At 54.1% G+C, this 23,513-nt stretch overlaps 1 protein-coding gene across 1 annotated transcript; it reads right to left on the reverse strand.

Moving 5' to 3' along the window:
- Positions 1-670: 670 nt before the first annotated feature.
- On the reverse strand, positions 671-22,461 carry CDCP2 (CUB domain containing protein 2). Its single transcript, XM_032594305.1, has 9 exons — positions 22,373-22,461; positions 21,019-21,110; positions 16,458-16,670; positions 15,145-15,281; positions 11,874-12,221; positions 8,551-8,886; positions 7,302-7,655; positions 4,211-4,389; positions 671-1,763 (listed from the first exon to the last, which is right to left on the reverse strand). Exons 4-9 carry the CDS (start codon positions 15,221-15,223, stop codon positions 1,437-1,439), a joined length of 1,623 nt encoding a protein of 540 aa, XP_032450196.1. The 5' UTR covers positions 15,224-15,281; positions 16,458-16,670; positions 21,019-21,110; positions 22,373-22,461; the 3' UTR covers positions 671-1,436.
- Positions 22,462-23,513: the final 1,052 nt, after the last annotated feature.

The following is a 23,513-nucleotide window of genomic DNA, read 5'->3' on the forward strand; positions in this document are numbered from 1 at the left end:
GAGAAGAACTTGGACTTGAACCAGTTCTCCTAATGTCCAGGCAACTCTTTTTCCCTTGCTTAATTTTTTACTTTGTTGGCTTTTCTCACTCTCATTTTCTCTGCAAGTTACTGTCTGCCTCCCTCTCCCCGAAGCTGCTACACCTGGGTATAGACATCTCAAAGGCAGGAAATCTCATTTGACTTCTTTGCTGCTGGGTGCTTGGAGCCGATCACAACAATGGGGACAAAGCTGGAAACAAGTGGATGTTGGTTGGGTTGTTGAAAGAACTATAATCAGGCTCCAATTCACTTACTTGAGCACCGTGGTCAGCATGGTCAAGGTGGAGATTTCTGTTGATTGTGAGTGATTCATTACGCAAACATACAGGTGAGCAGGGGAAGGTGGTGTATTATAACTGTATTTCTTTGTTTATTTTTCATTAACAAGGCTGTTCCACTTGGAGCTCTGGGGGGACTGGACCAATTTGCTTGAGGATGCCAGAAAGCACCGGGAACCCAACCCATGCTCCCCGTAGTGTGAACTTAGAGAAATACGGGGATGCTGGAGTAGCTCTGAGTGAAGTCCAATGGCAGGAGAAGGTCCACAGGCTCCAAAGAGAACTCATCTGAAGGGAAACAATGGACTCAACATCAGGGGTGAGGACAAAGACACAGGAACTTCAGTCAGCTTTGCAGTCAAGGATCACGATCTATTTAAGGAAAAACGCCAGCATGAAAGAGACACCAGTCCTCAGCTTCCAGCCTCACTGCTGAGCACAGTGTGGGCCCGCCTGTGTTTTATGCAGGGATCTGACCTCGCAGGGCATCGCCACCTCTTCAGACAGGATCCACTGGGATGCGCACGACCAGCCTCCAACAGCGACACCACATGGCGGAGGCTGGGATGACAGCACTAGGTGGGGTTTCGGCTCCCTTTCTCTCTGTTTCTGGAGTTTGGAGGCAGGACTGGCCTGCTGTGGATGAAGTCCTCAAGGTTCCTGAGTCAGTTCAAGAGAGTGGAGGCCCCTAGACAGTTACTAAATTTTCCTGCCAATGAAGGCTTGTGATGAGCCATTAGTTGGAAAAATAAAAGATGCCCTTGTTTTTATCCTGAGTGGGTAAAGCACTTGTGCAAGTTACAGAACAAGTGACCAGTGACCACAGCTATCCATGATGCCAAGTAACACACACAGGAGTCTTCTTTTCTACTGCAGGCCATCTTTCAGATTAGTAACAATTGCACACACACACAACATGACATAGTTTACAAAGCTCATATCCATTCGTGCTCTTCTCTGAGCCTCAAGCCAGCTCTGTGAGCCTAGGAAACTGAGTCTCGGAGAGGGACAGTGACTTGTCCATGGTCGCCAACAAGTCGATAAAGCCTGGTCTGCTCCTGTTTTGGGGACTGCAAGCTGCCTCCCAGGGAAGCCAGAACCCAGGTCCCTTGCCTGCTCACAGCAGCATCAGGACCACGATGGCAATGACCATGAGGACTCCAGCCAGGATGCAAAGGCCCAGGAAGACAATGTCACTGGTGTCTTGGGTCACCATGGCCACAGGGCCCTCCAGGGCCTCCACCTCATCCCTGGGTGGCGCTTCCTGAAGATGCTCGGCTGTGGCGGCATAGGGCCCCAGCCAGTCGGAGCCAGACAGCAGGTGGATAGAAGCCTCCTTGCGCCGTGGCTCACAGCGGACCTCGTACTCATGGATGTCCTCCTGCCCACCAGCCGAGAAGTCAATGTACAGCACGCTGACGATCACCGATGTGTTGTTCCTCCTCTGTGGGGGGTCACAGGGCACTCACTCGCACCTGAAGGGGCCAAGGGCTGACCCTGTTCCTCTAGATATGTCGGGACTCAGTGCCAAGGGGGCAGAACCCTAGGAGCCTGGGTTCTAGTCCCCACTGGGCCACTGACTCCCTTTCTGCTTGGAGCCTCAGTGTCCCCACCTGTAAAAGGGACACCATGGGGATGTCTGGAAGGACAATATCAGTTTTGATGGGTCAGTGCTTGCTCTGGCTTCAAGGAGGCGGGGTCTATGAGAGAGTAGCAGCAGTAACAGGGACATTTGCCATGATCCAGCCTCTGTTTCAAGTGCATTATCTCATTTAATTCTCACAGTGACCCTCTCTTATTGGCACCATTAATACCCCCATTTTATAGATTAGGAAACCAAAGTCCAGAAGTTAAATCCCTTGTCTGAGGTCACACGACACACAAGTGACATGGAACTGGAGTCCCTGGCCATCCCAGTGGCACCACCCAGCTTTAGGCAGAGCCACCGAGGAGTGAAACGTGGGGCGCCTGGCACACTGCTGCCCTCCCTGCCCCTACAGATGAAGGAGGCAGGAGGCATGTTGCCCTGAAGATGGTGGGGTGTTTGGGTCCAGAACTGAGGGGCAGTGTTTTAGTGGGCAGTCTGGCGTGGCCTGGAGCAGGGGGCTGCAGTGGCACAGGGCTAGTCTCCCCACCAACCCCAAGTCTGCAGCAGCTGTTACACCCCTCAGGCTGCCCAACCACCCATGTCCAGTGGTGGCACTTCTGAGCTGATGCTTCGTAACAGCAAAGCTGCCTAACGCAACGCGAGCAAAAGCAGGGGCAGTCAGAAGCTGTTGTCACTGGACCCTGGGCGACCCCTCTGGGGAAGGGTGTGGAAGGGAGTCACAGAGGGGCTTCCAAAAGACTCGGGTTCCATGTCCCCAAAAGAGGCTTCTGCATGTGCACCCTCAACCTGTCTGCCACCACACCCTCTGGGGAAGACTGATGTCCTAGATTTTTGTGATACAGAATTGGGCTACTGGATGAAGAAAGACAGGACCTGTGAGTGGCAGAGGACCCAGTGAAAGGGTCAAGTGAATCCACATAGTAAAGAAGGGAGAAAAAAAATCACATAAAATGGGGGTGAGGGGAAGTTTTAGGGGTTTTCGATGAGTGAGAGACTTGAGGGGAAAAACCCACACAAGACGTGGTTGGTATTCTGGTTATGAAATCAAGTCTCCAGTGTTTTTTCAGAGATGCACAGAAAGGTTATCATTGCCTTTGGCTGTTTGAGCTGCGCATCTTTGGAAGTGACCCGATGCAGAGACTGGTCCTCGTGGGTCTAGGACTTATAAGGGTGACACTAGGGATCCAGGAGTCTACGGTTCTCAGCTTTTATGTTTCCCATGATATTGGCTCCAAGATTCCATGATTTTTTGGTTCCAAGTTAGGGTGGTGGTTCCATGACTCGGAGACTCCGAGTGTCTGTGATCCCTCATTCTCGACTTCATGGTTCCCTGCCTCTGGGATTCTCTGTCGCCATCATTTCATGGCTCTGCGGAATGAGGACTCAGGGCATGGAGTAGGGGGGAGGGCAGGTCATCTTGGCAGCCAAGACTCTGCCCCCACTTCTCTTTTTCCTCAGGTCTAAAGGACAGAGATTTCCAGGAGGCTGGGGAAGCAGAGGGGCGGGCTGGAGGGGCCAGAGGCATATATTCAGCTAATGTTGGAGGCAGGAGGGTTTGCTGGAAAGTGTGTGATTTCTGCCAAGCCAGTCTGGCGCATCCCTGGATACCAAGGCTGGGGATGGGAGCTCCTTCTGGGGGTGGGCGGGGTGGGGGGGGATGTCTCTCCTTTCCCCTCCAATCTGTCCTAAGAATACAAACATCCCAGGTGCTTGGGCTGCTGCCAGTGACTCTGAGGGCCCCAAACCTAGAGTCAAAGCCTCGAAAATATAAGGATAGTAGAAAAAACTCATTTATTTGTAAGCCTCACTGCCTTTGGAGGGAAGTGGTTCCTGTTACTTGAAAGGCCCTTTTGTTGTGTGGAGCCCAGGGACGATTTGGATCACGGGTTGGGGAAGGGGTAGCAGGAGGCAGCAAGGGCTGCATGTTAAAGGGGTGGGGACTGGGTGGCAAGGAGTGCCCAGGAGAAGGCAAGAAACGGCAGGAAGGCCTCCGAGGATGGTCAGGGTCAGGGCCTTGCAGGAGGAGCCCTCAGTAGGGGCTTTTGGCCGTCACTGCGCTGTGCAGTGGGGCCCCCTGCTCTGTCTTCCCTGTTTGAGTATTTTGTCATGTCTACAATGAGCAAGTTTGTTGGGGTAAAGCCAAGAGGGGCTGAGTTCTGCACCCAGGCTTGTGAGGTCACTGGAGCCAGAATTCTCAGGAATCGCAGGTGCCTCTCAGCAGGGGTCAGACCCTCTCCCTCACGCCTGCCCTCCTCCCCCCCACCACCCGCCCCTGCTCCTACCTGAGACTCGGTGCCGCAGGTGTCGAAGCGGGCCTGGATCCGGAAGGTGCTGCCGACTTCCTGGGCGGCACAGCTCCGGCTGCCCAGGTAGACCTTGGTCCGCTCCAGCGGTGCCAGTGCCTGTGCGGAGATCAGGATCTGGAAATCCGTGCGGGAGCAGCTCACGTTCACGGGCACGACTGGGGATGGAGGGAAGGAGGGGCTGGAGGCCTTAAGGGGCAGGTGGTCTGCCCCCAGCACCCCCAGACCCCACCCAAAGGGTGGTGTGTGGGAAAACCAAGGCTCGGAGAGGGGAGACTCCTATGCAGCCCTATGGGGATGTTTTACACGTGTTACTCCACTTAACTCCATCAGACTATGAGCTCCCCAGGGCACGCACCAGGCCCTCTCATGTCCTTGCAGCCTGCCACAGAACTTGGCAGGTGCCGTGGGGTGCTGAATGAATGAATGAATGAATGAATAAGTGAATATTCTTAACCATAAGAAGAGCTACTATTTGCTGATCTCTGCGATGTGCCAGGCAATTCATTCAATCATTTAACACATATTTATTGATGGCCCGCTATGTGCAGGCACAATTCTAACAGGCACCATGGAAACAGAAACGGAAGAAAAGAGCCCAAACTCCCTGCCTTCTTGGAGCTTACATTCTAGTTGGGCGAGGCGGCAATACGTACGTAAAATAAAATACATGTCAGAGTGGGCTGAAAGAAAATCAAGCAAAAAAGAAACAGGGAAAGCAGGGGATATGTGGGGAGGTGGGGGGAGCAGAACAGTAGTTTTGCAGAGGGTGGTGAAGGAAGCCTCACTCTCTCCCCACGATGACTCCATGAGGTGGACACAACTAAACCCATTTTACAGTTTCGGAAACTGCTCTGAGAGGTGAGGCTGTTTGCGGTGGTTGAGTTGGGATTTTAACCGTTATTGAGTCTATAGGATCGAGTCTTTGGGTATCTCCCCACCCTATACACACAAGATGGTGTGATGTTTTGTGTCTGGGTGTATTTTGTATTTGAACATGTGTATGGGGGGGGGTGGGCCGTGTTGGCTGGGGCGGGGGCAGTGGAAGGGGAGGAAGGGGTGGCTGGTGGGAGGGAAAGGGAAGAGCTGGCAGGCAGAGGCCTGGAACTCTCAGCCCCTCTCCGGGAAATGCCTCAGACATATTTCAGCCTCTGGTGTCTGGGCAGTCGGGGATTTATGGGCCCGCCGTCTCCCACGATGATCTCGGTGGCGCTGAACTGTGTGTCACCCCTGATTGATGCCGAGCTTGTCCTCCAGCCGGGAGGCCGCCTGCAGCCTGGGCCACATCTGGAGCCTGGCCCAGCGTGAGTGCCCCTGTCTGACCCTGGGCTCCCATGGGGATCTGGGGAGGGTGGTGGGGTGGGTGGGAGTGGGGCTCCTGGCCCTGGAACAGAGCCAGGATTTGAGCTGCCCCACCCTCAGTCTCTGGAGGAACCAAAAGGAAAAGGGGCTTGTCCAAGATCCCACAGAGCTGGGAGAGGACCCATGCCCAGAAACAAGACTATTAGAGCCAAAGGGGATTTTAAAGATCCTTCAGCCAGTGTCCTCATTTTACAGATGGAAAAACTGAGACCCGCAGAGAAAAGACAACTTACCAGCTGGCTGTGGCAGATCCCATGGCACCTGGCTCTCTGGAGTGAAACTCCAGAAGGGGTTGCTCTAAAAAGGGACAGCTCTCCTCCCCCAGTTTATGGATGGAAACAACTGAGGCCCTGGAGGGTGGGTCTGCCCAGGTCACTTTGCTGCCACTACATCGCTGAGGCTCTGCTGTTTCCCTCCCCATCACCACTTGTGTTGGGGGTAAGGATGGAGGGGAGATGTTTTGAATGCAGACCAGGCCTGAGACACAGGAGGGAAAAAAATCCACCCTCAGCAAGCATGTCCTCAGAGTCTGGCCCTGGGACCTGTTTGCCTCATTTCATCTGAATGACCACCTACCTAGGGCACTTACCAACCCCTTGTACAGATGAGGCCATTGGATGGCTGGTAAATGGCAGCATTTGGATGTGGCCCTGGTCTGTCTGAGCTCAGCCCTGACTCCCTCCCCTCGGGCCCCGCTCAGCCACAAAGGAGGCAGGCATGAGTTCTGGTCCTGGCTGTGTCCCCACTGCCTGTGTGACTGTGGTGGTCTTTCCTCTCTCTGGACCTCCCTTCCCACATCTGCACAATAAGGAGCTTCACTCTGCTCAGACAGAGGGCAAAATGGGTCCAGAGCACAGGCATTTCTGGGCCCATGGCCCAGGGAAGGGGATGAGAAGACAGCAGAGATGGTGGACACTGCTGGCTGGCAACTCTAATGGGCACGATGGAAGCTGGAAAAGCCCAGTACCAGCTTCCTCAGCTGCCTCTGAAGCTAGGCATGACTATCTGACCAAGTTCAAACTAATGAGACCAAGAAGTCTTTTCAGGGCTTCTGAAAATGCTTTTGCTTTCCTGATAAGGGGACACTTGTAGCTGGCATCTCCCCTACCCTCTTCCAGCCTGGAACACGGACATGATGTCTGGAGTCGTAGCAGCCATCTTGCAGTCAGAAGGCCAAGAGAATCCCAGAGATACCGGCTGAGACAGTGTTAAAGTCCCTGAACCAACAAAGCAGCTGCCTAGCTGGAGACTTCTTGTTATGTGAGGGGAAAAAAGGCCATTTGTGCAAGCCACTGTCAGTCAGGATTTATGACCGGCACAAGCAAAGCTTGTTGGCATCTCCATGGTTATGCCAATTGTTTATCATAAGTAACGTGGCCATATTTTGTGGACTGCCCCTGGATACATAGGATAAGCCACAGCTCAAGAGAGGCCAGGGGCCCCAGGGGGAAAGAGACAGATGGGGTCAGGGCGATTAGGGATCGTGGAGTTGGAAACTGGAAAGGCAGGGCCCTGTGGTAGTAGAAATAAGCAAGGGCCACATTGGCACGGTCTCAGAGGTCCCAGGGCAGCAGGTGGCCATGCTGTAGCCACACGGGAAGAGGCTGAGGACACCAGCTGGTGGGTTGGAGAGAGGAAGCTACAAAGACCTGGGACCCCAGCCTTGCCCTCCCCCATCAGCACACCCACACCCTCGACCCCAGCTGACCTCCAATGTAGGCCACAGAGAAGCCCCTTCGGGTGGTGCTGCGGTCTGTGTGCAGCAGAAGCAGAAGCTGGTTGTGACTTGAGGTGACTGGTGCTGGCAGGTGGTGGCCACACCAATTCCCCAGGAGGGGCGCCTCCTCACTGGCCCCATCAAAGGCCGCCAGATGGTCAAAGTCGCAGGTCCTGGTCAGGCTGCTGGGACCCTCCAGATCCAGGTCCAGAAAGAACACCTTGACCCGGTAGCCAGGAGGCAGGCGGATGGTCCAGTGGCAGTGGATGTTGTTAGGGTAGGAGCTGGGGTACTGTGGACTGGAGAAGTTGCCTCGCACAGCCGTGTACACTTCCTGGCATTCTCCTGGATTGGGGAGAGAGGGACAGAGGAGCAATGATGAGAAGGGTGGAGACTGTCACCCTCTGTAGTACAGCTGGGGCAGTGGGCGCCATAAAGGTCCTAAAACCACCCTGGCAGGGGATGGGCACCATGGCCAGTAAACCAGACAATTGATCCCAAAGCCTGCTTTACACTGAAACTGGCTGGGAGCTGGGACTCTCATTCCAGTTGGCAGTCCACGAGGGCTGGCCCCGTCAGGAATTCAATAACAGGACCTAATACGTGTCCTCAGAGTGGAGTCCAAACTTGGACTTGACAGACAAGGTGGCTCATGACCTGACCTTGCTCATTTTCTCACTGCCCCTCACCCAGCCCTACCTCCCAGCCTCACCAAACATCCATCATACAAGCACACTAAGCCCTCTCTGTCCTCTGTGCTTTTGCACACGCTGACCTCTCTACCTGGAATACCCTTCCCTTCCTTCAGCCTCTGGCTAACTCCTTCAAAACACTACCGGATTCTCTTCTCCTCCAGGAAGTCATCCATGATCCTTACTGTTAGCACCGATCCCAGTAGGTTTTCATTGTCTGTTTCCTTCTCCGTTTCCTCCACTGTCTAGTTCACTTCAATGTCAAGAGTTCATTCATTCATTTGTACAAACATTAATTGAATCCCTTCTATGCGGCAGGTACAAAGACAAACCCATAGGAACTCACAGTCAGGGGAGATCAATGTGCAGAGCACAAACATAAATGAGAGTGTTAGATCATTGCTAAAGGAGTTGAAAGAAGGGACTAACTCTGACTCAATCAGGAAGACTTCAGAGAGGCGGAGACATGCTTATGCCTTGGTACTGGCCGGGCAGGGACAGACACAGCATGCACGGGGGACTCAAGGTGTAGCCCCAGCCCCTTCTACCTGAGAAGTAGTAGGCCTTGAAGCCCCGACCTCCAATGTTAAAGTCGGACTTGAAAACCACCTGTAGCTCGTGGCCCAGCGACACGAGGGTGGGGGGCCTGGTGCTGCCACAGTAGTGATGCCCGTGGGCAGGGCCGGGGCCCCCAAGGACGACCACGTAGTCATAGGTGCACTCCTCATTGCCCTCCATCTGGAAGTCCGCGAACACCAGCTTGACAGTGGCGGGGCCGGCGGCCCGGATCACCCAGCGGCACTCCACGTTGTTGGGGTAGCTGTCGGGGTACTCGGGGCTGGTGAGGACCCCCGAAAGGCCCGTCAGGACGCCGCCACACACATCTGCAAGGAAGCCCTTCTTAACTGACCTTTCTTCCTCCCCGTGATCCCCTGGACCCCTTCCCTTGGGAACCGGACACCCCCCAATGTGCTGCTCCCACAGGTATGTCATGGGAACCTCGTCACCATCCCCCGTGCACTTACTTGCTAAGCGTCAGGCACGGGCCCGGCACTTAGCACCTACACAGTCTTCTGACACCATTACCATCACCCTAGAGGAAAGCTCAGTGGTTCTCCCCACTTTATGGTTGAGAAAATGGAGGCACAGAGAAGGTAAGTAACTTACCTGGGGGAGTTGGAGTTCACCCAGATAGCCCCCGAGACGAGGGTCCGAGCACAAGGAGTTTATTTGGGAGACACGGGGGGCCCCATGTGAGGAATGAGGGAGCCAGGGTCACTAAAGGGTATTCTTAGGCCAGCTGCTGAGCCCTGCTGGGGAACTCTGGGGAAGGGTGTCAGGCACACGCCTCAGAGTTCTGTCACCCGAGAGAAAGGAGCTGGGGCGTTTGTACACCAACCCCTGAGAGTCCAGGCCGAGGCTGCTGGGGATACAGGTGACCAACCGAGACTTCAGAGGAAGCCTTCAAATAGAGACACAGAGGTTGGCAGGAGCCGCTGACGTGGCGAGGCCCCAGGAACACGGGCAGGGCTCTGACAGCGGGTCACCCAGCTGGTAACAGGGAGAGCCGGAATTGCCTGATTGCAGAGCCCGGGCCCTTGACCTGCTGATTCTCACTGTCCCCTCCTGTGAGGCCCGTGGGGCACAGAGCCTGAGGTTTCTGAGTTCAGGAGTGTTCTCAGACCTCTGTGACAGATGTGCAAGCTGAGGCTTGGAGAGAGGATCTGATGAAGTAGAGATGGACTTGAAATGGGCTTGTGGTCTGAGGCTTGAGATGTCCTCTCAGCTCTGTCTTCTCTTAGGGGTGTGGCCCCGGGCAAGTGACCCCTGAGCCTCGTGGGAGTAGGAGAGGTCAGATGACCTGCCCGGCCCGATCCACTAGGCTCGGGCTCATGCAAGAGTCTAAGATGCTGGCGAAAGCCCTCTGGAAGCCAGAGCAGCCAGGACAATTAGGAGGTGGGTGATGACGAATGACCCGACCAGCTGGAGGCCACCGGCAGGGAGGGGCACGCTGGTATTTCCCAAGACTCCAGAATCTCGCCCCAGGGCACGGCTTTGTGAACTGGGCACTAACTACACTGGGCTGGGCAGCTAAGGGCTTGACTTCTTGTCTCAGCATTTCCCCCTCCCACAGCCGTGTAACCTTGGGAAGCCACACTCTCTCTCTGCTCTCAAATTTATTGTTTGTGAAACGAGAGAGCAGGTTTTGACAGTCGCGAGACCCTTTTCAACACTAACACCCTTAGCTGAGGCTTTCAAACCATGCTCTGGGGGTTCACAGGAGCCACCTGGGGCATCTGTCTGCTGGCATGTGGGGCAAGTTTCACTCTTATGCTGTATTCAGACTATCTTTAATGCACTGAAAGACAGCGTCCACAGTCACAGGTCATATATAAACACTTCACTCGTTGGAGGCCATCAATATTGACTTATGGTTTCAGTGATTGACATATAATAAGTAAATGCTAAAGACATGAACTTACAAAATACAGTAAAAGCATACCAATAAAATATTGCTTTCCTCTCTTTTACGTATAGGGGATTAACATAAGGTTCCATTTGCTATACAGGTACTCCTGGTTTTAAAAATGTTGGAAAACGTTGCTCGTGGTATTATGATTTTGATATCCTAACATTTAAAAAACCTAAGGGCCGGGGCACCTGGGTGGCTCAGCTGGTTAAGCGTCCGACTTCAACTCAGGTCATGATCTTGCGGTCCGTGAGTCCGAGCCCTGTGTTGGGCTCTATGCTGACCGCTCAGAGCCTGGAGCCTGTTTTGGATTCTGTGTCTCCCTCTCTCTCTGACCCTCCCCCATTCATGCTCTGTCTCTCTCTGTCTCAAAATAAATAAAATTTAAAAAAATAAAATAAAACATTAAAAAAAAAACAAACCTAAGGGTCTAGGGGCACCTGGGTGGCTCAGTCAGTAAGGTGTCCAACTTCGGTTCAGGTCATGATCTCACAGTCACACTGGGCTCTGTGCTGACAGCTCAGAGCCTGGAGCCTGCTTCCAATTCTGTGTCTCTCTCTGCCTCACACCTGCTCGGGCTCTGTCTCTCTCTCTCTCTCTCTCAAGAATAAATAAACATTAAAAAAAAATTTTTTTTTTAAACCTAAGCATCCAAAACTATGATGAGATCAGTCTGTGATTCTTGTGCTTTCTCATTCCACAATTCTGTGCCTCTAAAGCCAGCTTGGGGAGCAGTCCCACCTGAGCCCCCTAATTGCTGTTGGTAGACCCTGTGTGCCAGGAGCCTCTGTGGTTGTCTATTGCTTGAGCTAACATAATTTAGGCCCTTGGTTTGGGCCTTGGGAGAAGGGAGGAGGTTTGAGCGTATGCAGAGAGGCCTGGAGACAGGAGGAATAAGTCAAGGAGGAAGGCAAGGAGGAGGCCTCTGCCCCTCTCACTAGACTATGGTGCAGGTTTCCAGCCTGGTTGAGGGAGGGAGGGTTAGGGACCTGCAATATAAGAGGCATTAGGAAAGACTTAGGGAGGGAGAGTGTCACCAGCCCCACACAGACCCATGCATATCTTATACTCCGGAGGACTTGGGTTGGGATGGGAGGGGTCTCTTGCCCATCCCCAGAGCATGGCGTCCTCTCCTTTGTCCTGATGCCATGGCATGGGATAAGAAGGATGATGGCAAATGCAAGAGGACAGCGAGACCCTCCTGGGGACTCCCAGGACTACTGCCGTGAAGGTGGGAACCCACAACCACCATGACCACAGCCAGAGGCTGCCTTTGCCCCGGAACTGCGACAGCAGGGTCACCCAGGCTCTGGAGCAGCCTGCAAGTCTCGCCTTAGCCCACTTCTCTTCCTCCCCCCTGCCCCTGCAGGGCCACCCTCTCCCCTGCCAGGACCCCCTTGCCTTTCTGGTAGCCAGCAGAAAAGCCGTGGCTGGCCACGTGCTTGTCTGAGTGGAAGACGACGGACATGACATGCCAGGAGGAGGTGAAGGGCGGCGGGGGCACCCGGCCGCAGAACCTCCCCAGCAGGTTGCCCTTGTCTCCTGAGGCGCCGTTGTAGACCTCCAGGTAGTCGAAGCCACAGGCATCATGGTACTCCAGGTCGAAGGCGTGGAAGGTGAGCAGCACAGAGGAACCCTCGGCCACCACAATCAGCCAGCTGCACTCTGTGTTGTAGGGGTAGAGCCTGGGGAAGTTGGGGCTGGAGAAGTTTCCGGAAGGTGCTGAGAGCACACCCCCACATTTAACACCTGAGGCAAGAGGGAAGAATGGCTCAGTCAGTGCTGAGGTCCTGGGGGATGGGCCCAGCTACAAAGCTGGGTCTTTGGGCTGGGCTGGGCTGAGGGAGCATGAGGCCAAGACCCTAAATCAATTCATTTATGCCTATGTGTGCTCATTCATTTGCTTATTCCTCAAATACTTATCAAGCATTCTTGTATTTATTCAACAAACATCATCTGAGTGCCAGGCAATGTTCTAGGTGCTGCGGTTACAGCAGGAGCAGAACAGACAAAAATTCTTGCCTTCGTGGAATTTACATTCTGGTGGGGAACGTGGATGATAAACACAGTAAGTAAAATATAGAGCGTATTGAATAGTGATTAGTGCTGTGGAGAAAAATAAAGCAGGGAAAGGAGATAGGAAATGTCAGGGTGGACCTATAATTTTAGATAAAATAGAACTATGTGCCAGACCCTACACGTGTGCAGGGAGGAATTTAAAAATTACAAATGATAATACCCCCGCCCTGAGTGAAAATGCGCACAGCTTGTTGCGGTTAAAAGTACATTCTCATATGCACATATTTGCTTATATTTAAAAAAAGAAAACAATGGAAGGAAACTAATAAAAGTGATTCTCTGTCAGGGGATGGAGTAAACAGAGGGGAAGAAAAGGCATGCCGTCTAGACCTCTTTCAGTGCGACCTGTTTTATGATTTTGACTTTATAATCATGAATAACTTTTAATATAATTTTTAACTTGGCAAAAAAAAAAAAGAAGACATTTTTAAGTAATCCCTAAATATTCCAAGCTGAAACAAATAAATTTAGCCATATATCAGGTTGGAGGCACATTCACATGGGGAAAAAGGATTCCAAATGACGTGGAAATACACTTTTTTTTGACTGTATGTTCCTAGTGGAATATATCCCCAGCACAAAATGAACCACGAAGAAATCTGAAATATTACTCAGTAGACTTACTATTTGAATAACAGTCAGTAGTGCTATTTTATAGTATTTTATAAATCGGAATAAAGCATGTATGTTAATGTCAACAGAAGCTAAGACGTTCAGTGTAAGAGGAGAGCAATACAACCATAAAGTTAAAAAATTAAATAGAACACTTGTGGTCCTCGATTTGAATTGAAATTAAGATTTATTTTTATTTCTAAAAAAATTAGTTTCCTAGCTCTGTTCACTGAAAAGGTCAAAAAGCATGTAGCCAGGCCTGTGCTGACTCAGAATGGGTGTCTCCCTGGGGAGAGTACTGTGGAACGGGGAGGGGGGGGGGTTGGTCAGGGGCTGGGAGTTAGGCAAATGAGACAAAGCCAAGCAGTGTGACTGCGGCCACACAGGGGCTCTGGGGGCCAGAGGGAGGGAGGCCAATCTTGCTGGGCCAGCACTGTTAGGGGAGGGACAAGATTCACAGGGAAGGTGATACTTGAGTCTGACCAGGAGGAACAAGAAGGTTGTTAGTTGGGGACAATTCGGAGGGAGGAAATGACGTGAACAAAGCTCTCACGGTCACTTAGCCTCCCCCAGCCTCAGTCACGCATCTGGGAAATGGGGTGGCTGTGAGCACCGGGGAGAAAGGGCTGCGGAAGCACACCCGGCTCAGGTTGTCAGCTCCCTGCTGGCCCCCGCAGCAGGCTGGGGCAGGAACCGTGTCTGATTCATCCTTTATGGTAGGAGGACAGAGGGACATTCTGTCCAGTGCCTGTCCTTGGACTTCCCCTGGCCCTGCCCACGGGACAGGAAAAGCCCTGGGAGTGTTGGAGCAGAATTCCTGTGGCCAAGGAGGCCTCAGGCGCCAGCACAAGGGGAGGCCGTGTCCTCCAGCAATCAGCCAGCCACCCGGGACCCCAGGGTCACCCCAGGGTCGCCCCAGGGCCACTGAAGCCCCAGAGGCTGGAAAATGGGAACAGCTAGCTTCTCCCCCTACAGGAAGGAGTGAGACGCCTGCATACCCAGCCCACCTCTGCCACCAACTAGGTGAGTGGCACCGTCACCTTTCCTTCTTGGAGGCCCACCCGAACCTGCAGGAAAACCAGGCACTGAGGGCTGTTTGCTGAGCCCCTATAACATGCACGCCCCTTGAAGACCAGTGAGGTGATACCCCACCCCACCCCCGCCCCTGGCTTCACAGACACACAACGCTTACAGGGCTGGAGCAACACAAAGCCACCCGGGACCGGGGTGCAGGCAGAGGGCTCTGCGAGCTCCAAGAAGGGAGCATCTGAGGCTGACGAAAGCGTGTGGAAGTCTTCCTGGAGGAGGTGGTGTTTGACCTGAGTTTGATAGATGACCCAGAGGTTCTCAGATGGAAAAAGAGAAAAGGGACCTTCCAGACAGAGGGCACAGTGGGGTGAAAGCTCTGAGGGGGAAGCATCTCCAGAAGGGGGGTATATCCTCTGCCAGGACATGGGATGCCCAAGGGACACAGGGAACCGAGGCTGGATATTACGGAGATTAGGGCCAAACCTGAGAGACACTGAATGCCATTAGGAGGGACTGTGATTTCACCCACTGGCAGTGGGGAAGTACAGCAGGCTGTCAGGAGGAGAGTAAAGGCTCCCTCCGGCATTAAACCTTCAGTTGTTCTCTGAGCCATTCCCTTAGCCCTTGGTAACTATGCCTCCTTGGACAGGTTACTTAACCTCTCTCTCTGCCTCAGTTTCTTCACCTGTGAAATGGAGAACTCATGCCCACCTTGAAGTTTGCCGTGAAGATGAAATGCAGTCATATTTGTGAAGCACCCAGCACATGGCAGGCACCCCGTAAATACCATCTTCCACCATCTCAGAAACAAATACATCCTCAACTCAGCCAACTCCCTCCATATGGCCCCCTGCTTTCTGTCCTCCCACATGGAAGCCTCCTGAGGCCCTGGCAGCCACCTGGCCACTCGTCTACCCCCTCCCAGAGCCCGCCTATCCTCAGGAGCTCCTACCTGTCATGGCTTGGGCCCCGGGGCCTGGGCCCAGCAGAGCCACTGCCAGCAGCAGACAGGACCCCAGCTCTGCCAGCATCTCCTCGCTGGGGCTCCCACAGGTCCGTAGAGCTCGGGGCAGGCCAGGATCTGAGGGTCTGGAGCAGGGGAAAGACAGGTGAGGCTGAAAAGGCCTCTAAGTTAATGGCGACCTGAATAATTCATCAGCCCCTCGAATTAGTAAGCCGATCCCCAGGTGCTTCCTTCATTCCACTCTAAGGTGACGGATCTAGTGTCACCAGGTTTACACATTCTGAGATCTGCACTGGCCACACCGCATCAGGAAGGGAAGCAACTTCGGGAGGGAAGGGAATTTGGTGGTGGAGAAAGGGCATGAGTTTGGGGGCTCGGCAGATCTGGCGTCCGCTCCAGCTCAGCCTCTAGCTTGCCAGGTGGCCAGGTGGCCTTGAACAAGTCATCTGGCTCCTCTGGGTCTCAGTCTTACTCATCTGTCCAGTGGGGCCATTCAGCCCTGCCTACAGGGCTGTCACGGAAATGGGACGGGGTGACGTGTCTTGCAGCAGGTCGTGGGTGTTTGCTACGGGCTTTCCCATCCCCGCCCGTGGGGGGTGCTGACGGGAGGCTCTGATTAGTGGGACCGGTGGGATGAGCATCCCTCGGACATGCTCAGATTAGCTCAGAGGGAGAGTGAAGGAGGTGGTAGTGGACAGCTGATGAGGGAAAAGTCTTTTTCACGGAAGAAGGCAGCTGGAATAACAGAATGGGAAGATAGTAGTGCGCACCTCCTAATGCGATCACAGATCTGGCCGCGGTGGAAATTCTGGCCAAGAATCTTAGATATTCCCTCATCTGATCCACAAACCCTGCCTGAACATCACTCTGCGCCAGGCTGTGTGCTAGGAGTCAGGCTGCAGAAATGCCCTCAAGGGCTCTGCGTCTGACAGGAAACAGGATCTTTCTACTTCCTCTAGGAGCCCCTTTTGGTTCAGTTCAGCCCAGGGCTCGTTCGCGAAGCTCCTTCTCTGTGCAGAGCATACACCAGGACAAGGCATCTGAGGGTAACACAGCATGTTCCCGCCTCCCAATGAGGAGGCTGGGCTCTGCTGACGAGATCTGAATCCTGACTCTGCCTCTCCTGCAGGGTGGGAGCAGCCTGGAAAAGTCGCCCAATTTCTCTGAGGCCCAGCCTCCAGAGCATGAAGAGGAAAAGACAGTAGCTTGTCACTCGCTGAGAGGATACAATGAGATAGTGCACGGGAAGTCTTAGCTGGCGCCTGGCTCCGAGCATGGGAGGAAGCACGATTTTTATTTACCTCAGAGGAACTCAGACGGCCATCTGCCAGACCACATGTTGCCTCTGGCCCATCCTTGTGTCAGGAGGTCCCCGGGGAGCCCTTTGCTGGCAGCATGAGAAGCCACCTGGAAGGTGTTCAGCAGAGAGCATCGGGATTGGTCAGGCCTCAGAGACTGGCTTACCTGTGGGACTTGATTGGCAGCGACAGAAAGGTTCCGCTGTCCTGGGCCATCTGAGGGGACGGAGCTTTTATTAAACACCCACTGTGTGTATGAGAGAGAGCGCTGACCTAGTGCCTGCTGGGTGCTGGGCCTGGTGCCAGAAGCCTCACGTCCGTGTGCTTGCGCCCTTCTAATTTCACAGGCACACATTAGACTCCCTGTCTTACAGAGGAGGTAACTAATACCCAGAGGGTTTGAGCCTGCTGTCTTGGGTTGAGTTGCTCTGCAGGAGGTCTCTGTGACAAGGGTTTAAGGGCAAGCAGCTTATTTGGGAGGTGATCCAGGAAGCACAGGCAGGGGCGTGGGGAAGTGAGACAGGGTTGAGAAGAAGCCAGTTGAGGGTATGTTGATGAGCAGCTACCATGGTAGGCAACCCGCATGCACACTTCCGGCAGAAGGTGTAGACTATGGCCTCAAGTTGTACCGGTGAGGGGCAAAGAATGGCTCCAAAGCACAGGGGTTGCAGGCAGAAGCTGTCTGCATGCCTGGAACGGTGAAAACCAAGATGCAGGCAGGGCTGTGATGGCATCGGCTGAGCCACGGAGAATGGAAGACTGTCACCATCATCACTACTACACCCTCGACCTGCTATCCCTAGGATCACTCACCTCTGAAATGTTCATCCTACCCTTGAAACAGCCGTCTCTTTCCACACTCCATGCAACCTCTAGTCTCTTTTCCCTGTGCTTGTCCCACACCTGGCATACCCTTTGCCTCATCTTGGGCTTAGATTCCAGGGTGTGACATCTGCAGGACAAGCCCAGCTGGCTGTATTCTCACCTGCCGTGGACCCCTGAGCACTGCTGGGCAGCGCTCCGTCACCGTGCGGTCAGCACTTGTGCCTGGTCAGCGTCTCCAGCCTCTTCTCGGGTCTCAGTTCCACCCCCAGCCTCTCCGTGTTTCCCTAGGTGGCTCCCTCTCTGACCCTCCATGGAGATCATCCCAGATGGTCACTAGTCTCCCCTTGCAGACCACCCCAGCCCCTCCAGCAGAAACAAAGAGATGGAAAGCAGATACCCCGTCATCTCCCACCCTGTCTCCAAGTGCTCATCTGTCCCTTCCCTCCAGCTGCAGGATGGTTCCACATCCTGCCCAAGGCCAATTCCACCTCCTATGCCCAGCGCCTGCCCCTCTCACTGACTCTGGGACCTAACCCTCCATTAGCTCCCCTCTCTCTGGGTCCCCAGCCTCTCCTGCCTGGCTTTCCTTCTGTCATCCACATTTAGGCACACGGATGCCTCCCTATCATGGGGGTGGGTGGGGATACAAACACTTTCACAAAACTGTGTTTCCCTCCAGCTCCCACCCTACCCATCTGCTGGCTGTCAGAGCCAGGCTTCTTGAGAGCAATGTCTACACTTCTTATCTTCACTTTCTCCCCTCCCCTCCCTCCTCTAGGGTCTACAGGGCTGCCGGCATAGTGCTACCACAACAAAACCAGGATTTGGTTAGCAAAGAGCAAGGCACAGAAGGCTGTTGTGTTGGCAACCAGCAGTAACCACCAGAGTGCCCCTCAGAATCCACAGTGGACTCATTGTTACCCTCCACCCCTGCTGCCCCCAAACTTGCTTCTCCCCTGGGATTCCCTATTCAAGGTGGTGGCACCACCAACCCACGAGCCAGAAATGTAGCGGCTGCCTCGGCTTCCCTGCCCCTCATCCCCAAGTACACGGTCCATGCTCGAGCTTGGTGACCACTTTAGGCTCTGAGGCAACTTCTGAAGCCACCGCTGGCCACGCTTACCACCTTGCCCCTGCCTGACGACAGCAAACTCCTCCCTGGCCTGCGTGCCTCTGCTCTTGTCTGCTCTCTTCCCCTCCAAACTGCTCTCTGCCCCGATCTCTCCAAAACGCAGGTCTGACTGCATCACCCCTCTGCTCAGGATAAAATCCCAAGTCCTCTGCTTGGCATTCATGCTTCTTCAGGACATGTCAGACTTTCTTCCCGTCTTGAGTTCCACACCCCAGCCACCGGCATCTCTCTCACTCTTCATGCTCTGTTCCTTGAGCCTGAACTGCCCCTCTTTCTGCTCCATTGTCCCTTGATGGATGTTGTCATCTCCTCCAGGGAGTTGCCCTGTCCCCACCCCAAGCTGGGAGAGTGCTCCCTCTCTGGGTGCTCCCCTAGCACAGCGAGGGCCACCTGACTCTTCTACGAACATCCTCTGTCTTTTTGGGCTTCTCGCCCCAGTGCCTCCCACGGGGCTTGGCCCAGGGCACATCATCTCATTGTCTCCGTCCCCACTGCACACCTGCCCCTAGCACATCCTAAGTGCTCAGCAGCCATTGACGGATTGAACTGCTCAGGAACACACAGCTAGGAAGCATCCCTATCAATTTGAGCCCATGTTCATCTGTGCAAAGCGTGTCCTTTTAAATCCCCCCTCTGCCCCAGGGGGAATGGCAAGGGTCTGGTGTGGTTTTGCCTGGAAACTCCCAGAACCAAGACCATGTGGGTTCAGATTGCAACTCTGGCAGCTACTAGCTGTGTGATCTTGGGCAAGTCACTTCGCCTCTCCAGGCCTCCGTTTCCTCAGCTGTGAGATGAGAGTGGCTACCTGTCAGGCATTGTGAGAACTAGATGGCTAAGGCATGTGGAGTGTGAGGAAGAGTGCCAGTCCCACTAAGCTCGGGTACATGCTCTCCCTTATCCTGCCTTCCGTTTGCGCGGACCCCAAAGGCTACACAGACCTCAGGTCTGCTAGTACTTTTCAACTCTCCTGGAAGTCTCCAGTGGGTGGGGCCTCCCCTGCCCGGCTGCCCTTCCTCCAATCAGCAGCCTGGCCTCAGCCTCTCTCCCGGTCCCCAGGGGGGTGGTGGAGAAGGAACAAAGGCTGCCCGCTGCCTGCCCACGAGGGTCATTAGTGCCTGAGCCGCCCACGGGACAGTCAACCCCGGGCTCCTGGGGCCCTGCCAGAGCCTGGCTGTGCAGACTCCCACAGCCGAGCCCTGAGGACACACTTTCAAACTTCCAGGGGGTGTCCTGGCATAGAGATGCCTCCCCTCTCCATGACTGGCTCTGCTGCATCTCAGATGCCTAGCGGACACAAGAGCTGTCTCTGAGGGGCACTGTGAGTATGTCCGGGGTGGAGGGCCTGCTGCCGTACCTGTTTCAGCCACTGTACAGACACCGTACAGACTGTCCGTCTCTGGGTGCCCCTGCGTCATCATCTGGTCATGCCGTTTTCCCGGGCACACGAGCCCATCTTAGTGTCTGTGCATCAGGCGCCAGGTACATTAATCTCTCTGTGGGTGACTGTCCACTTCGGAGTGTGAATATGCCCTTTGCTGCTGCACCCAACACTGTGCATTCATATCTGTTTCTTTGCACACACGCCCATCTCTGTGCATGCACATGGACCACACCTACTTCTGCCTCTGTGTATCCACGTGTCTCTACCTACACGGATATGCAGCTACGCCTGCATGTGCCCAGCTTTGTCTCTGGATCTGTACAAACATTTCTGAGGGAATGTCCCTCCCCGGCTGTGTATCTGTGTCTGAGTGCAAATGTCAAGCTGTGTGCATGCATGACCGTGTCAGGGGCTATGCACCTCTCCACACATACATTTATCTTTATAAGCTCATGTCTATTTCCACGGGTGCACAGCTGTATCACCTCTGTGGATATACATCTGTGCCTGGGGCCCCTCTCCCCTTCTTTTCCTATCTGCATTCTGTCACTCCACCTGGGGACAGGGTTTGGTGCCCATGGGACAGCAAGGGTGCTGCCTAAAGCGTCCCTTCCCCACAGAGGTCTGAGCTGACAAAAGGGGGTGTGACAGAGGGCTGGGAGCAGGGATGCCATGCCAACCCAGGGGATTCCTTGGCTGTGCCCCAGGGAGCCACATCTCTCCATTAACCAGGGCCCTGGGGACTTAGGGGGGCTTCCCATGAGTATGGGCCCAGTGGCAGAGGCCAGGAGCACCCGGGGAGCACCCACTTAATATCAGCAGGGTGCGAGATGGGCACGTCATATCCCAGACTTTCTCTGCCAGGGCCTGATAGAAAGCCACGGGTGGCACAGGGTGAGTGGGCGAGTGTGTGATGGAGGAAATACAGACAGCCAGCAACCAGGAAAGCCAGTGAAGGGAAGGGTCAAAGAGCAAGGGGGAAAGCCAAAAGCAGGGGAGGCAGGTCCTGACCAAGACAAGGCTGTTGGTGGGTTGGGGTAGAGTCCCAGGGGACAGGAGGAGGGGGCTGTCCCTCACAGCTCTAGGAGCCACAACCTGGCTCCAGGGCTGGAACTCTGTGGAGAGGAGACCTCCCTCCCCTGTCTCTCCTCTCTCTAAGTCTCTTGTTTTTCTCTCAGTCGCCCTACCCTGTCCTTTCCCAAGGCTACATTGCAAAGGCCACATACCTGGAATGATGTCCCAGAAGAACAGATGGGCCAAGGACCATGTTTCCCTGAGAGGCCCTGGACAAGGGCGTGACCTTCACAGCCTCCGGCTCCTGGGCCAATGAGAAGAAAGTGAGGAGGGGGCCAGGATCGCCACCATTTGTGGGGCCTGCCCGGCTCGGGGTCCTTCCACATCGGATCTCACCGAAACTTCCAACCATGCAAGGAGGGGCTACCGCCCCTATAGCACAGCCAGGGTGGGTGCACTTGGTCACGGGGCAGAGCGAGAACCAGGGGCCAGCAGAGAATGGGCCCCTCATGGGACCTGCTCACCATCAGCTATGTGAGGGCACTGCCAGTAGCCCACAGTTTAGTGGAAAGGGTGATGGGTCTGGGTTCAAATCTTCCTGGGTTTGGACCCGTCTTCCCCATCTGACAGGCTGTGTAACTTCGGGCAAGTCACTCACTTGCCCCGGAGCCTCAGTTTCCTCATGTGTGAAGGGGGTTACTAATGCAGCTCTCTATCTGGGCTCCCTGGGCTGCTGTGAGGACCAAATGCAAGATCTGAGAGCAAAAGGGCTTTGCGAACCATGAAGAGCTGTGCGCGGTTGGTGTCTGGAGGGGGCTACAGCAACAACTGGAGTAACCACTATAGTGAGCTGGGCGTTGTGCTAAGCCCTTTGTGTAGGTCGCCCCCTGTAATCCACACGTCCCCTCCGAGGAGGCCCCACCATCGCCCAGTGCACAGGCCAGGGCACAATAAATACCCAGGATCACTGTCTTCCGTAAATGGCAGGACTGGGGTTCTAGCCCAGGACTGCAGAGCTGCAGGGCTGGTGCTGAGTACTGGGTAGGGTGCTGAGTGCTGAGTACTGGCCAGGGAAGTCTGACCACTGGGGGTCCTTGAAGAGGCAGGGCCTGGAGCAGAGGGGTCGGGGAGGCTCTGGAAGGGAGCCTCCTGCTGGCCCAGCTTCTCCTGTCACCTCCCTTTGATAGCCAATTAGTCCTGCTGCTTTGGTGGGCAGGACCTTTAACACACCGAGGCACGGTCCAGGAAGTTCATGGTTACTTACATAAGGGGAAACTGCCCTGGTGAGCTTCCCTGCCTCAGGAGAGGCTGCTGGAATGGCTGTCCCAGGATTACAGCCTCCAGAGAGGTGTCCGGAGTGTTTGACTACCTCCTCTTACTCCTCTGGGCCCTCCTGTCCTTTCCCCTTCTCACTCTCACACCACAGTCCACCTCTTACCAGCTCCCTCAGCTGCCCCTCCTCGCCCAGAGCTCGGGCACATGGGAGCCTTCCAGAGCCTCCTGCTTTGCACTGGATACCAAGCCTAAAACCTTCCTGCCCCACTGGAAAGCAACTGTTGAACTCACTGTTTGCCAGGCACAAGCATATCCAGCCACAACCAAGCTATGCCACCTTGGGCAGGTTCCTTAACTTCCCCTTCTGTGCCTCAGCTTCCTTATCTGTGAAGTGAGAAGAAGGAGTTAATAGGGGCGCCTGGGTGGCGCAGTTGGTTAAGCGTCCGACTTCAGCCAGGTCACGATCTCGCGGTCCGTGAGTTCGAGCCCCGCGTCGGGCTCTGGGCTGATGGCTCAGAGCCTGGAGCCTGTTTCCGATTCTGTGTCTCCCTCTCTCTCTGCCCCTCCCCCGTTCATGCTCTGTCTCTCTCTGTCCCAAAAATAAATAAACGTTGAAAAAAAAAATTAAAAAAAAAAAAAAAGAAGAAGGAGTTAATATTTGCAAAGGGTTTAGAAGAAGAGTACCTGGCACATAGCACATTCTATTTATTAATGTAAACTCATTACTTTAAACACATTTAAAAATCTTTACAGCAACTTTGCAAGGCAAGGATTGCCGAGCTCCATTTTATAGTTTGGCAATCAGAGCTCAGGCAGGACTGCTTTTATTAGTTCGTTTATTCAACAAGCATTTATTGAGCACCTACCGTGTGCCAGGCCAATGCTCAATATTTTGGGCACTTGATCCCACTTAGCCCTCACAGCTCTGTGAGGAGGTGTTAGTATCCCCCAAAGTGTCCAGACACCCCCTGGGAGGCAGGACCACCCTGGTTGAGACTCCTGGCTGCTTCCTGTCTGTCTGCGCCCAGCACCTGATCACAGGGAGGGCAGAGAACTGTATTTTGTCATGGCACAGAGTAAGTGCTCAATAAATACCTGTTAAGAGATGGAATAAAAGTATCCCTACTTTATAGATGAGCAAAGTGAAGTTCAGAGAAATGAAGTGATTTGCCCAAGATCACACAAATGATCAGTGGCAGAGTTGGGACTTGAACCTAAGTATGACCAGCTCAAAAGCTCATGTTCTTACCATGACAGCAATTCTACTCACATGGAGGCAAGACAAGGTCTGAGCTGGGGTGTAGACTTGGAGCACAGGGCTGTAGATGCCTGTAGTGGTACAGATGGGGGCCAAGACCCCTCTATCCTTTTTCATTGAGAGCCCTGGTCCCTCCTGTCTCCAACCTGCCCACCTGGCTTTCCCCTTAGGCCA

Source organism: Lynx canadensis, chromosome C1, assembly GCF_007474595.2.
Source record: "Lynx canadensis isolate LIC74 chromosome C1, mLynCan4.pri.v2, whole genome shotgun sequence".
Classification (NCBI taxonomy): Eukaryota; Metazoa; Chordata; class Mammalia; order Carnivora; family Felidae; genus Lynx; species Lynx canadensis.

What these genes read in the sequence shown, in the direction of transcription:
- CDCP2 (XM_032594305.1), bottom strand. Translation starts at nt 15,223, where the DNA reads ATGCTGGCAGAGCTGGGGTCCTGTCTGCTGCTGGCAGTGGCTCTGCTG. An exon ending in CGGGGCCCAAGCCATGACAG is followed by an intron (nt 12,222 to 15,144) that starts GTAGGAGCTCCT and finishes CTCTTGCCTCAG; the next exon opens with GTGTTAAATGTGGGGGTGTG. An exon ending in TTCTGCTGGCTACCAGAAAG is followed by an intron (nt 8,887 to 11,873) that starts GCAAGGGGGTCC and finishes GCTTCCTTGCAG; the next exon opens with ATGTGTGTGGCGGCGTCCTG.